Source organism: Oncorhynchus tshawytscha, unplaced genomic scaffold (genome assembly GCF_018296145.1).
Source record: "Oncorhynchus tshawytscha isolate Ot180627B unplaced genomic scaffold, Otsh_v2.0 Un_contig_447_pilon_pilon, whole genome shotgun sequence".
Lineage (NCBI taxonomy): Eukaryota > Metazoa > Chordata > Actinopteri > Salmoniformes > Salmonidae > Oncorhynchus > Oncorhynchus tshawytscha.
Window position 1 is genome coordinate 223,580 of NW_024609818.1, and position 15,739 is coordinate 239,318.

Here is a 15,739-nt window from a genome sequence, read left to right on the forward strand (position 1 = left end):
GGCGGCCTCAGCAAACTCATTCTAGTTAATTAGTCCGCCGGGCGGTCGTCAAAGTTAACAGTATTTATATAAAGGAGGAGGAGAGAGAATAACAACAGAGAGAGAGAGAGAGCGAGGGATGGAGGGAATAAAAACAGAATAACAACAGAGAGAGAGACAGAAGGAAAACAGACTGAAAGCATACTGCTAATAAAAATGTAATCGCCTAGTGTATATTTTAAAACGCAGCAGGTGCAAATTACACGGTCTTGAGTGTGGAGCTCAACGTTACGTCACGGCGCAGTAAAGTACAGCAAATAAAAGCGAGGTCAGTCTGCGCACACAGACTGGTGCCATAACGACACGAGAGACAATTAATGAACCAGCTTGAATTAATGACCACTGCTGTAACCGACCAGCGCACTGGGACTGGTGGTGTGTAGCCTGTGTGAGTGTCAAAGAGACGATGTGAAATCAGTTGTTATTATGGCCAGAAATTCACCACGCAGGCTCCTCTCCCCTGGATCCACGTACTCCATCATGTTCCCTGCTTCTTACTCTTCACCAGGCAAAGAGGTGCAACTAATATCTGATCTTGGGTCAGTTTTATCTTTACACCACATAAAACATAAGCTCGGGTCTAATATGTCGTATAATGATCCTGGATCATATAAGAGTGGTGACATCAACCTGAATCCCCTGTCTACATGGATCTCTCCCCTGTGCTCCAGCCCTCCTCTCTCCCTCCTCTCCTCGGGGAAGGTGTTACCTGGCCTGGGCCTCGTCGAGACTCTCGTCCGTGATGGCCATAATCTGCTGGAGGATATCCCCGATGTCCTGCTGCGGCTGGCCGAGGGAGTGCTGCTTCCTCCCGGTGTCATGGTCCCCCACGTCGACCTGAGACAGTCCGGACAGCCCGACGAGACCCGACATCATGCGGGCCTGGTCCTCCATGCCTTTCAGAAAAATCTCGCCGTTTTTGCGACAAAACTAGGGAGGGAAAAGGTGACCGTTGTCCGATGAAGGGAGGAAGATGAGAAGATAGTATATTTTTTCCCCAGAGGTAGCCCAGGCCAGTTGTCTTTTACAGTTTAATGTCCCTGACTCGAAACACCGAGTGTTTCAAAGTAGCCAATAAACAAAGGAAGACAAACTAAACTATGAAAAGTAGCCAATAAACAAAGGAAGAAATCAAACTAACTACAAAATGCCATTGCTCGTTCAAATGACCAATAGCAGCAAGCAAACTGTAAACATGCAATTGGCTAAGTAAAACAAAAAAGCAAGTAAACGGTCGATCTGGGCCTACACAGTATTTGTAAACAAATAAACACTATTTTCTTTGGCATAACCCGGCCTAGATTTATTTTGCATTCCGAGTCGAACACGGGTGCAGGGTTCTAACAGTAGTTCCACGGTCGAGGCAGATAGAGGGAGCGAGGAGGCCACGGGGGGAAAAAATAAAGCCTGGAAAGGTAGAGCTGCCTTTAAAATGGTCAGCTTGGCGAACGACAAAGAGGGGGAGGGAGAACGAACCGAGCTGCCGCTGCCAGGGAGAAAAAATGGCAACAATTAGCAGACTAGCTTGTCACAAATGTTACTCCTGCGTTCGACAAATTAATAATCCGGCCTATATCCAAACGCGGTCTCGTGGAAAGCGACGGGGAATGTAGGCGAACCAGTTTGGAATCCAACCACCATGTATCTCCGTGTTTTTCTAACAATGAGAAAGAAGAGTAGCGCCACACTAGCCTACAACAGCTCGGCTAACGTTACTAGTCCACAGAAATCCCCAACGTGTCCGTTTTCGTTGCCTTCTTTTCCCAGGAAAAACCTGCACGGCCGGGAAGAAGTATTGTAGCTAGTAGCCTACAGGATCAAATAAAACGACGGAATAAAATACATTTTTTTAATAAACTCCAACCCGTCCGACCAGCCGTGGCTGGCCTTGTCCTATCCGTTGGTCGAATAGCGCTGCTTGCTCCCCTCTCTTCTCGGCAGTTTTTTTCCTTCTCCTCTTGCTCTCCTTTCTTTATCCGGCTCCCTCGCCTGGCCCGTTCTCCCACTACACACACACACACACACATACACACACACACACAGCGCACGCTGGGGAGGATAATATGCAATTCCACATCTCACCGCTGGGGATGGGCTCCTCTCAGCTCTCATATGGTGTTCAGCAGCAGCAGCAGCACCATGGAAACAAGCAGCATTGTTGACAGTTGTGTTATTGTTGTTGTGATGACTTGGAGGGCCATCTCATGTAGCCTAACTGTCCCACCCCAAGACAGTCATATGAAAGCTTCACGTTTCAAGGAGCCCGTTCACTATGAAGTCGGGAGCCCGTTCACTATGAAGTCAGGAGCCCGTTCACTATGAAGTCAGGAGCCCGTTCACTATGAAGTCAGGAGCCCGTTCACTATGAAGTCAGGAGCCAGTTCACTATGAAGTCAGGAGCCCGTTCACTATGAAGTCAGGAGCCCGTTCACTATGAAGTCAGGAGCCCGTTCACTATGAAGTCAGGAGCCCGTTCACTATGAAGTCAGGAGCCCGTTCACTATGAAGTCAGGAGCCCGTTCACTATGAAGTCAGGAGCCCGTTCACTATGAAGTCAGGAGCCCGTTCACTATGAAGTCAGGAGCCAGTTCACTATGAAGTCAGGAGCCCGTTCACTATGAAGTCAGGAGCCCGTTCACTATGAAGTCAGGAGCCCGTTCACTATGAAGTCAGGAGCCCGTTCACTATGAAGTCAGGAGCCAGTTCACTATGAAGTCAGGAGCCCGTTCACTATGAAGTCAGGAGCCCGTTCACTATGAAGTCAGGAGCCACGTTCACTATGAAGTCAGGAGCCCGTTCACTATGAAGTCAGGAGCCCGTTGACTATGAAGTCAGGAGCCCGTTCACTATGAAGTCAGGGTGCCCGTTCACTATGAAGTCAGGAGCCCGTTCAGGAGCCAGTTCACTATGAAGTCAGGAGCCCGTTCACTATGAAGTCAGGAGCCCGTTCACTATGAAGTCAGGAGCCCGTTCACTATGAAGTCAGGAGCCCGTTCACTATGAAGTCAGGAGCCCGTTCACTATGAAGTCAGGAGCCCGTTCACTATGAAGTCAGGAGCCCGTTCACTATGAAGTCAGGAGCCCGTTCACTATGAAGTCAGGAGCCCGTTCACTATGAAGTCAGGAGCCCGTTGACTATGAAGTCAGGAGCCCGTTGACTATGAAGTCAGGAGCCCGTTCACTATGAAGTCAGGAGCCCGTTCACTATGAAGTCAGGAGCCCGTTCACTATGAAGTCAGGAGCCCGTTCACTATGAAGTCAGGAGCCCGTTCACTATGAAGTCAGGAGCCCGTTCACTATGAAGTCAGGAGCCCGTTCACTATGAAGTCAGGAGCCCGTTCACTATGAAGTCAGGAGCCAGTTCACTATGAAGTCAGGAGCCCGTTGACTATGAAGTCAGGAGCCCGTTCACTATGAAGTCAGGAGCCAGTTCACTATGAAGTCAGGAGCCCGTTCACTATGAAGTCAGGAGCCCGTTCACTATGAAGTCAGGAGCCCGTTCACTATGAAGTCAGGAGCCCGTTCACTATGAAGTCAGGAGCCCGTTCACTATGAAGTCAGGAGCCCGTTCACTATGAAGTCAGGAGCCCGTTCACTATGAAGTCAGGAGCCCGTTCACTATGAAGTCAGGAGCCAGTTCACTATGAAGTCAGGAGCCCGTTCACTATGAAGTCAGGAGCCCGTTCACTATGAAGTCAGGAGCCCGTTCACTATGAAGTCAGGAGCCCGTTCACTATGAAGTCAGGAGCCAGTTCACTATGAAGTCAGGAGCCCGTTCACTATGAAGTCAGGAGCCAGTTCACTATGAAGTCAGGAGCCTGGGTCAACCAGAGCAATAGTTTCAGGCCGACCAGCCTACCAAGATGGCTGTAATGGAATTAGACGTTCTCTCTACTCATTGCAAACGACCCTAAGATGCCGCACTGATCCCACTGCTGCCACCAGTGTAGCAGACGGAGACAGGCTTGATCCAGAGAACACGGGTTGTGGGGAGAGCAGCCCTGCCACCTATACCATAAAGATTACGCACATAGTCATAGTTACACAGTCAGACACAGACACATGCTACAGACACAGTCTACCGGCACATGCTACAGACACATGCTACAGACACAGTCTACTGGCACAGACACATGCTACAGACACATGTTACAGACACAGTCTACAGTCACAGACACATGCTACAGACACAGTCTACAGTCACAGACACATGTTACAGACACAGTCTACAGTCACAGACACATGCTACAGACACAGACACATGCTACAGACACATGCTACAGACACATGTTACAGACACAGTCTACAGTCATAGACACATGTTTACAGACAGTCTACAGTCACAGACACATGCTATAGACACATGTTACAAACACATGCTACAGACACATGCTACAGACAGTCTACAGACACATACATGTAGAGGCGGTGAGTTGGTCTCACGCTCTCGTGACGAGGTAGTGCCTGTCACTTGAGATCAGTGTCACCCTTTTGGTCCAGGAGAGAATTTCCTCTTGTTCTCATGTTTGAGACGTTGGTTTCCTGAGCAGGAGACAAGGGTTCAGGACCCACCAGTCATTCATAGACACATACAGACACTGATACAGGTTGGCTACAACAGCCTACACTTGGTCAAATGGCACCCTATTCCCTACATAGGGCATTACCTTTGGCAAGAGCCTTACGGCAGGGGCCTGCCAAATGGCACCCTAATCCCTACATAGGGGATTACCTTTGGCAAGAGCCTTATGGCAGGGGCCTGCCAAATGGCGCAGAGGTCTAAGGCACTGCATCACAGTGCTTGAGGCATCACTACAGACCCTGGTTTGATCCCAGGCGGTGTCACAGCCAGCCGTGACCGGGAGACCATGAGGCGGCGCACAATTGGCCCAGCGTCGTCCGGGTTAGGGGAGGATTTGGTCGGCCGGGATTTCCTTGTCCCATCGCGCTCTAGCGACTCCTTGTGGCGGTCCGGGCGCCTGCAAGCTGACTCCAGTTGCCAGTTGTACTGTGTTTCCTCAGACACATTGGTGCGGCTGGCTTACGGGTTAAGCGAGCAGTCTGTCAAGAAGCAGTGTGGCTTGGCAGGGTCGTGTTTCGGAGGACGCATGGCTCTCGACATTCGCCTCTCCCGAGTCCGTACGGGAGTTGCAGCAATGGGACAAGACTGTAACTACCAATTGGATATCAAGCAATTGGGAAGAAAAAAGTGTCAAAGGAAAAAAAAAAAAAAAAAAACTTTGAAAAAAGCCCTATGGCCAATTCCCCACATAGAGCACTAGTTTTGACCTAGTCCTTTTTCACTCAAATAAATGCCCTATATAGGTTGCAATTTGGGACACTGGAATAGTAGCCTAAATGGTTCTGTTATTTATCCTCTTGCTAAATGATATCCATGTTGATGTCTCCTCAGCTTTGTAGATGTGACGTAGCGTGTGCGTGATTAGCCTGCTAATGTTGAACACAAAACAAAGCCGTGTCACTCGACCATCATCATCATTACCATCACTCACCCCTTCTCCGCCAATCATAGCCTCCACTCGTCTTTGACCCCCTTGGTTGCTAGGCGTTATGCTAATGATGCCTATAGAGTTTCTACCTAAACAGTGGACCAACTGAACAACGTGGAATATGTAGAGTGGATATCCAGGTCTGAATGTACACAACAAACACAGCGTTAGGCCTAGTCCTCCTTATTGAATCATTACAAAAGGACGCAACATGTATCTGTCGATGTGTGAATGTTGCTGTTTATATACAGTACCAGTCAAAGGTTTGGACACACCTACTCATTCAAGGGTTTTTCTTTATTTTTGACAGTTTTCTACATTGTAGAATAATAGAGAAGACATCAAAAATATGAAATAACACATATGGAATCACTACTTTTGACCAGAGCCATTTAGGTCCTGGTTAAAAGTAAGTAGTTCACTTCACAGGGAAAAGGGTGCCATTCTGGTCTAAAGTAAGTAGTTCACTTCACAGGGAAAAGGGTGCCATTCTGGTCTAAAGTAGTTCACTTCACAGGGAAAAGGGTGCCATTCTGGTCTAAAGTAGTTCACTTCACAGGGAAAAGGGTGCCATTCTGGTCTAAAGTAGTTCACTTCACAGGGAAAAGGGTGCCATTCTGGTCTAAAGTAAGTAGTTCACTTCACAGGGAAAAGGGTGCCATTCTGGTCTAAAGTAGTTCACTTCACAGGGAAAAGGGTGCCATTCTGGTCTAAAGTAGTTCACTTCACAGGGAAAAGGGTGCCATTCTGGTCTAAAGTAGTTCACTTCACAGGGAAAAGGGTGCCATTCTGGTCTAAAGTAGTTCACTTCACAGGGAAAAGGGTGCCATTCTGGTCTAAAGTAGTTCACTTCACAGGGAAAAGGGTGCCATTCTGGTCTAAAGTAAGTAGTTCACTTCACAGGGAAAAGGGTGCCATTCTGGTCTAAAGTAAGTATACAGTTCACTTCACTGGGAAAAGGGTGCCATTCTGGTCTAAAGTAGTTCACTTCACAGGGAAAAGGGTGCCATTCTGGTTTAAAGTAAGTAGTTCACTTCACAGGGAAAAGGGTGCCATTCTGGTCTAAAGTAAGTAGTTCACTTCACAGGGAAAAGGGTGCCATTCTGGTCTAAAGTAAGTAGTTCACTTCACAGGGAAAAGGGTGCCATTCTGGTTTCCAAAAGGGTACCATTTGGGCCGTGTGTGTTCAGATTGAGTCATGGTGTCTTTGTTTAGCTGCTGTTGCCAATAGAGACAGCAGACTGACAGAGACCACGCCTTCAGCTAATGACTCAATTATACATCACTCTCTCTCTCTGTGTGTGTTTGTGTTTGTGTGTGTGTGTTTGTGTGTGTTTGTGTGTGAAGTACTTTGTGCTTGCTGTAAGATCATACTGGATCAGTTTGAACCATAAATGAAGCAGAGAGAATGTCAGAAAGCCTCGTCCTCCTCACTCTCCTGCTAGATTGACAGCTGGGTTGCCATGGCAGGAGGGGGGAGGGGGGAATAGAACATTGGGTCATTAGCCCGCCTCCTTTCAGGATGATTGACGTCCGGGCTGGGAGAGGTTGAGAGGGAGGGGGGAGTAGAAAGGAAAGGGGGAGGGGGACTGGGGACTGGGGAGAGGAAAGGGGGAGGGGGACTGTGGAGAGGAAAGGGAGAGGGGGACTGTGGAGGGAAAGGAGAGGGGGACTGGGGAGGGAGGGGGACTGGGGAGAGGAAAGGGGAGGGGGACTGGGGGGGACTGGGGAGGGGGACTGGGGAAAGGGGAGGGGGACTGGGGAGAGGAAAGGGAGAGGGGGACTGGGGAGAGGAAAGGGAGAGGGGGACTGGGGAGAGGAAACTGGGGAGAGGGGAGGGGGACTGGGGAGAGGAAAGGGAGAGGGGAGGGGGACTAGGGACTGGGGAGGAGAGGAAAGGGAGAGGGGGACTGGGGAGAGGAAAGGGAGAGGGGGACTGGGGAGAGGAAAGGGAGAGGGGGACTGGGGAGAGGAAAGGGAGAGGGGGACTGGGAGAGGAAAGGGAGAGGGAGGGGGACTGGGGAGAGGAAAGAGGGGGACTGGGGGGGGAGGGAGAGGGGGACTGGGGAGAGGGGAAAGGGAGAGGGGGACTGGGGAGAGGAAAGGGAGAGGGGGACTGGGGAGAGGAAAGGGAGAGGGGGACTGGGGGGAGAGGGGGACTGGGGAAAGGAGAGGGGGGGGGGGACTGGGGAGAGGAAAGGGAGATGGGGGACTGGGGAGAGGAAAGGGAGAGGGGGACTGGGGAGAGGAAAGGGAGAGGGGGACTGGGGAGAGGAAAGGGAGAGGGGGACTGGGGAGAGGAAAGGGAGAGGGGGACTGGGGACTGGGGAGAGGCAAGGGAGAGGGGGGGGGAGAGGGGAGAGGGGGACTGGGGAGAGGAGGGAGAGGGGGACTGGGGAGAGGAAAGGAGGGAGAGGGGGACTGGGGAGAGGAGAGGGAGAGGGGGACTGGGGACTGGGGAGAGGAGGGAAGGGGGACTGGGGGGGAGGGAGAAAGGGGGAGGGGGGGAGAGGAAAGGGGGAGAGGGGGGGGGGCTGGGGAGAGGAAAGGGAGAGGGGGACTGGGGAGAGGAAAGGGAGGGGGGGGACTGGGGGGGAGAGGGGGAGGGGAGAGGGGGAGAGGAAAGGGAGAGGGGGACTGGGGAGAGGAAAGGGAGAGGGGGGGGACTGGGGAGAGGAGGGGAGGGGGACTGGGGGGGGGGGGAGAGGAAAGGGAAGGGGGACTGGGGAGAGGAAAGGGAGAGGGGGACTGGGGAGAGGAAAGGGGGAGGGGGACTGGGGAGAGGGGAAGGGGGACTGGGGAGAGGAAAGGGAGAGGGGGACTGGGAGAGGAAAGGGGGACTGAAAGAGGAAAGAGGGGGACTGGGGAGGAGGGGAGGGGGAGAGAAAGGGGGGGGAGAGAAAAGGGGAGGGGAGAGGAAAGGGAGAAGGGGGACTGGGGAGAGATTAGGGAGAGGGGAGGGGGGAACGGCAGGGTACGGGTGTAGAGTTTCAGTTACACTCCCACTTTACCATGACAGCCCAAAGACACAACACACACACACAGGTTAGGTTGATGTGAAGTGGTGTGATAAAGTGTTGCTGACTACATAGGGAGAAGAACATTCCCTGTGTTATGTGTGTGTGTGCGTGTGTGCGTGTGTGCGTGTGTGCGTGTGCGTGTGTGTGTGTGTGTGTGTGTGTGTGTGTGTGTGTGTAGCCAGTCTGTCATACTCAGAGAGACAGAAGGCCATCCAGCAGGACAGATGAATGGATCCTGTGGCAAGGCGGGAAAAGAGAGATGACTGAGGTTTCACTCTATCATTCTCTCTCTCTCTCTCTCTCTCTCTCTCTCTCTCTCTCTCTCTCTCTCTCTCTCTCTCTCTCTCACTCACTCACTCACTCACTCACACACACACACACACACACACACACACACACACACACACACACACACACACACACACACACACACACACACACACACACACACACACACACACACACACACACACAATAAATTCACAGAAAGAGACTTACACCCACAGCCACACTCAAACATAGTACACACACACACACACACAGTCTGGCAGACTGCCTCTAGTCCCTCTGTCTGAGTCCCTGCAGATTTCCTCTGGGTTCATTCCCATTAATTAGCCAATCAGCCAATTACGCTAAACGTTCTAAATAAACAAGGATCCCCCCTCCCTCCAGATGGCTCGCTCCATTATCTACTAACACCCCCTCCTGTCACCCCTAGTGGTCTGCTCTGCATGTTGCCATGACAACAGAGACCCCAGCACCACTGGATTCTCCCTGGGAGTGTCTCTGTGGCGTGTGTTTGTGTGGGGGGGTTGTGTGTGTGTTTGTGTGGGGGGGTTGTGTGTGTGTGTGTGTGTGTGTGTGTGTGTGAGTGAGTGAGTGCACTTGTGTGTTTGTGGCTAAATGTCAATGTGAAACATACAATCAATATCATAAGACGTTACATCTATGAGAAGGGATTGGAGCCGTCTATCGTCTGGTCTAGGCTCTGATGATGTCATCAAGGTCTTGTCGCGTCACCATGTCAGGTATCTACACTAGTAAACCCAGTGTTCAATCACTGGACATCTTGACCTCTGTGTTATAGACAGAATGCAATAGGTTCTCCGTCTCCTCTCCTACCCACTCACCGCTCTTTCTCTCCTTCCTCTCTCTCTCTCTCTCTCTCTCTCTCTCTCTCTCTCTCTCTCTCTCTCTCTCTCTCCTTCTCTCTCTCTCTCCTCCTCTCTCTCCTTCCTCTCTCTCTCTCTCCTCTCCTTCTCTCTCTCTCTCCTTCTCTCTCTCTCTCTCTCTCTCTCTCTCTCTCTCTCTCTCTCTCTCTCTCTCTCTCTCTCTCTCTCTCTCTCTCTCTCTCTCTCTCTCCTTCTCTCTCTCTCCTTCCTCTCTCTCTCTCTCCTTCCTCTCTCTCTCTCTCTTTCTCTCTCTCTCTCTCCTCCTCTCTCTCTCTCTCTCTCTCCTTCCTCTCTCTCTCTCTCCTTCCCCCTCTCTCTCTCTCTCCCCTTCTCCCCTTTCTGTTATCGCTCCTCTCTCCTCCTTCCTTCTCACCATCACTCCCTCGCCCTTTCTCTCTCACCCTTCCCCCTTTTCCATTATCCCCCTCTCTTTCTCCTCACCTCCCTCCCCCCTCTCCCCCCTGCGCTGCCTCATTTTCATGTAAATGGGAATTGATCTTTCTTTCGGCGCACTGCCCTGAATGCCCTCCTCTCAATTTCCATTCAATTTAAGGGTTTTATTGTCATAGGAAACATATGTTTACGTTGCCAAAGCAAGTGAAATATATCATATATCAAAGTGAAATAAACAATAAAAAATTAACAGTAAACATTCCATTTACACAAGTTCCAAAACTGCCCATCTCCTCTCTCCCTCTCGCTCTGCCCCACCTCCAAAAACCTCTCACAAACACCTCTCTCTCTCTCTCTCTCTGTCTCTCTGTCTCTCTGTCTCTCTCTCTCTCTGTCTCTCTGTCTCTCTGTCAGACTTTCAGACCTTTTGCTATGAGACTCGAAATTGACCTCAGGTCCATCCTGTTTCCATTGATCATCCTTGAGATGTTTCTACAACTTGGAGTTCACCTGTGGTAAATTCAATTGATTGGACATGATTTGGAAAGGCACACACCTGTTTACAAGGTTCCACAATTGACAGTGCATGTCAGAGCAAAAACCAAGCCATGAGGTCGAAGGAATTGTCTGTGTAGCAAGACAGGATTATGTCGAGACGAGACAGGATTATGTCAAGGCACAGATCTGGGGAACGGTACCAAAACATTTCTGCAGCATTGACAGTCCCCAAGAGCACAGTGGCCTCCATAATTCTCAAATGGAAGAAGTTTGGAACCACCAAGACTCCGCCCCGTCAAACTGAGCAATCGGGGAGAAGGGCCTTGGTCAGGGAGGTGACCAAGAACCCGATGGTCACTCTGACAGAGCTCCGGAGTTCCTCGGTGGAGATCGGAGAACCTTCTAGAAGGAGAACCATCTCTGCAGCACTCCACCAATCAGGCCTTTATGGTAGAGTGGACAGACGGAAGCCACTCCTCAGTAAAAGGCACATGACAGCCTGCTTGGTGTTTGTCAAAAGTCACCTTAAGGACTCTCAGACCATGAGAAACAAGATTCTCTGGTCTGATGAAACCAAGATTGAACTCTTTGGGCTGAATGTCAAGCGTCACATCTGAAGGAAACCTGGCACCATCCCTACGGTGAAGCATGGCGGTGGCAGCATCATGCTGTGGGGATGTTTTTCAGCGGCAGGGACTGGGAGACTAGTCAGGATCGAGGGAAAGATGAACGGAGAAAAGTACAGATAGATCCTTGATGAGAACCTGCTCCAGAGCACTCAGGACCACAGACTGGGGCGAAGGTTCACCTTCCAACAGGACAACGACCCTAAGAACACAGCAAAGACAACACAGGAGTGGCATCGGGACAAGTCTCTGAATGTCCTTGAGTTGCCCAGCCAGAGCAAACATCTCTGGAGAGACATGAAAATAGCTGTGAAACGACGCTCCCCATCCAACCTGACAGAGCTTTAGAGGATCTGCAGAGAAGAATGGGAGAAACTCACCAAATACAGGTGTGCCAAGCTTGTAGCGTCATACCCAAGAAGGCTGTAATCACTGCCAAAGGTGCTTCAACAAAGTACTGAGTAAAGGGTCTGAATACTTATGTAAATGTGATATGTCAAATTCTAAAAACCTGTTTTTGCTTTGTCATTATGGGGTATTGTGATGTCATTATGGAGTATTGTGTGTAAATTGATGAGGGGAAAAAACTATTTAGTCAATTTTAGAATAAGGCTGTAACGTAACAAAATGTGGAAATAGTCAAGGGGTCTGAATACTTTCCGAAATGCGCTGTATGCCCCTCCCTCTCTGCATTTCACCGTGTGATAGTATATATCTGTCTGTGTGACAGTATATATCTGTGTGATAGTATATATCTGTGTGTGACAGTATATATCTGTGTGTGACAGTATATATCTGTGTGTGACAGTATATATCTGTGTGTGTGACAGTATATATCTGTGTGTGACAGTATATATCTGTCTGTGTGACAGTATATATCTGTCTGTGTGATAGTATATATCTGTGTGTGTGTGATAGTATATATCTGTCTGTGTGATAGTATATATCTGTGTGTGTGATAGTATATATCTGTCTGTGTGATAGTATATATCTGTGTGTGATAGTATATATCTGTCTGTGTGACAGTATATATCTGTCTGTGTGATAGTATATATCTGTCTGTGTGTGACAGTATATATCTGTGTGTGTGTGATAGTATATATATGTCTGTGTGATAGTATATATCTGTGTGTGTGATAGTATATATCTGTCTGTGTGATAGTATATATCTGTGTGTGATAGTATATATCTGTCTGTGTGACAGTATATATCTGTCTGTGTGATAGTATATATCTGTCTGTGTGTGTGACAGTATATATCTGTGTGTGTGTGATAGTATATATATGTCTGTGTGACAGTATATATCTGTGTGTGTGTGATAGTATATATCTGTCTGTGTGATAGTATATATCTGTCTGTGTGACAGTATATATCTGTCTGTGTGTGACAGTATATATCTGTGTGTGTGACAGTATATATCTGTGTGTGTGACAGTATATATCTGTGTGTGTGTGTATGTGACAGTATACATATATATCTGTGTGTGACAGTATATATCTGTGTGTGTGTGACAGTATACATCTGTGTGACAGTATATATCTGTGTGTCTGTGTGTGACAGTATACAGTATATATCTCTGTTTGTGACAGTATACATCTGTGTGACAGTATATATCTGTGTGTCTGTGTGTGACAGTATACATCTGTGTGACAGTATATATCTGTGTGACAGTATATATATGTGTGTGACAGTATATATCTGTGTGTGTGACAGTATACATCTGTGTGACAGTATACATCTGTGTGACAGTATATATATCTGTGTGACAGTATATATCTGTGTGTGTGACAGTATACATCTGTGTGAGTATACATCTGTGTGACAGTATATATCTGTGTGACAGTATACATCTGTGTGACAGTACATATCTGTGTGACAGTATATATCTGTGTGTGTGACAGTATACATCTGTGTGACAGTATATATCTGTGTGTGTGACAGTATACATCTGTGTGACAGTATACATCTGTGTGACAGTATACATCTGTGTGAGAGTATATATCTGTGTGTGTGACAGTATACATCTGTGTGACAGTATATATCTGTGTGTGTGACAGTATATATCTGTGTGTGTGACAGTATATATCTGTGTGTGTGACAGTATATATCTGTGTGACAGTATATATCTGTGTGACAGTATATATCTGTGTGACAGTATATATCTGTGTGACAGTATATATCTGTGTGTGTGACAGTATATATCTGTGTGACAGTATATATCTGTGTGTGTGACAGTATATATCTGTGTGACAGTATATATCTGTGTGACAGTATATATCTGTGTGACAGTATATATCTGTGTGTGTGACAGTATATATCTGTGTGACAGTATATATCTGTGTGTGTGACAGTATACATCTGTGTGACAGTATACATCTGTGTGACAGTATATATCTGTGTGACAGTATATATCTGTGTGTGTGACAGTATACATCTGTGTGACAGTATACATCTGTGTGACAGTATATATCTGTGTGTCTGTGTGTGACAGTATACATCTGTGTGACAGTATATATCTGTGTGACAGTATATATCTGTGTGTGTGACAGTATACATCTGTGTGAGAGTATATATCTGTGTGTGTGACAGTATACATCTGTGTGACAGTATATATCTGTGTGACAGTATACATCTGTGTGAGAGTATATATCTGTGTGTGTGACAGTATACATCTGTGTGACAGTATATATCTGTGTGTGTGACAGTATATATCTGTGTGAGAGTATATATCTGTGTGTGTGACAGTATACATCTGTGTTTGAGTATATATCTGTGTGTGACAGTATATATCTGTCTGTGTGTGACAGTATATATCTGTGTGTGATAGTATATATCTGTCTGTGTGATAGTATATATCTGTGTGTGTGACAGTATATATCTGTGTGACAGTATATATCTGTCTATGTGACAGTATATATCTGTGTGTGTGACAGTATATATCTGTGTGACAGTATATATCTGTCTATGTGACAGTATATATCTGTGTGTGTGACAGTATATATCTGTGTGACAGTATATATCTGTGTGACAGTATATATCTGTGTGACAGTATATATCTGTGTGTGTGACAGTATATATCTGTGTGACAGTATATATCTGTGTGACAGTATATATCTGTGTGACAGTATATATCTGTGTGTCTTTTGTTTGTACTGCCTTCATCATAACTAATATATAAATCCATGCCTTTCTCTCAATTCAATTCATTTCAAAGGGCTTTATTGGCATGAGAAACATGTTTACGTTGCCAAAGCAAGTGAAATAGATAAACCAAAGTGAAATAAACAATCATAAATAAACAGTACACTCAAAAGTTTCAAAGGAATAGAGACATTTCAAATGTAATATTATGTATATATACAGTGTCATATTATATATTTATATATACAGTGTCATATTATATATATATATATATATATACAGTGTCATATTATATATATATATATATATACAGTGTCATATTATATATATATATATATATATATACAGTGTCATATTATATATATATATATATATACAGTGTCATATTATATATATATATAAATACAGTGTCATATTATATATTATGTATATATATAAATACAGTGTCATATTATATATATATATATATATATATATATATATATACAGTGTCATATTATATATATATATATATATATATATACAGTGTCATATTATATATATATAAATACAGTGTCATATTATATATATATATATATATACAGTGTCATTATGTATATATATATACAGTGTCATATTATATATATATATATATACTCAGTGTCATATTATATATATATATATATATACAGTGTCATTATGTATATATATATACAGTGTCATATTATATATATATATATATACTCAGTGTCATATTATATATATATATATATATATATATATATATATATATATATACTACAGTGTCATATTATGTATATATATATATATACAGTGTCATATTATGTATATATCTATATACAGTGTCATATTATATATATATATATATATATACAGTGTCATATTATATATATATAGATATATATACAGTGTCATATTATATATATCTATATACTCAGTGTCATATATATATATATATATATACAGTGTCATATTATATATATATATATATATATATATATATATATATATATATACAGTGTCATATATATATATATATATATATATATATATATATACAGTGTCATATTATATATATATATATATATACAGTGTCATATTATATATATACACAGTGTCATATATATATATATATATATATATATATATATACAGTGTCATATTATATATATATATATACACAGTGTCATATTATATATATATATATATATACAGTGTGATATTATATATATATATATACTCAGTTTTGTAACGATGTGCAAATAGTTAAAATACAAAAGGGAAAATAAATAAACATTAATATGGGTTGTATTTACAATGGTGTTTGTTCTTCACTGGTT

At 45.3% G+C, this 15,739-nt stretch overlaps 1 protein-coding gene across 1 annotated transcript in view; it reads right to left on the reverse strand.

The window, feature by feature from the left end:
* LOC112242015 (pre-B-cell leukemia transcription factor 1) overlaps positions 1 to 2,044 on the reverse strand; it is a 46,790-nt gene extending 44,746 nt beyond the window's left edge. The window contains exon 1 of the mRNA XM_042318904.1: positions 749 to 2,044. Within this exon, the coding sequence (XP_042174838.1) occupies positions 749 to 933 (185 nt within the window). The 5' untranslated portion in view covers positions 934 to 2,044. The remainder of the gene's footprint in view (positions 1 to 748) is intronic.
* Positions 2,045 to 15,739: the final 13,695 nt, after the last annotated feature.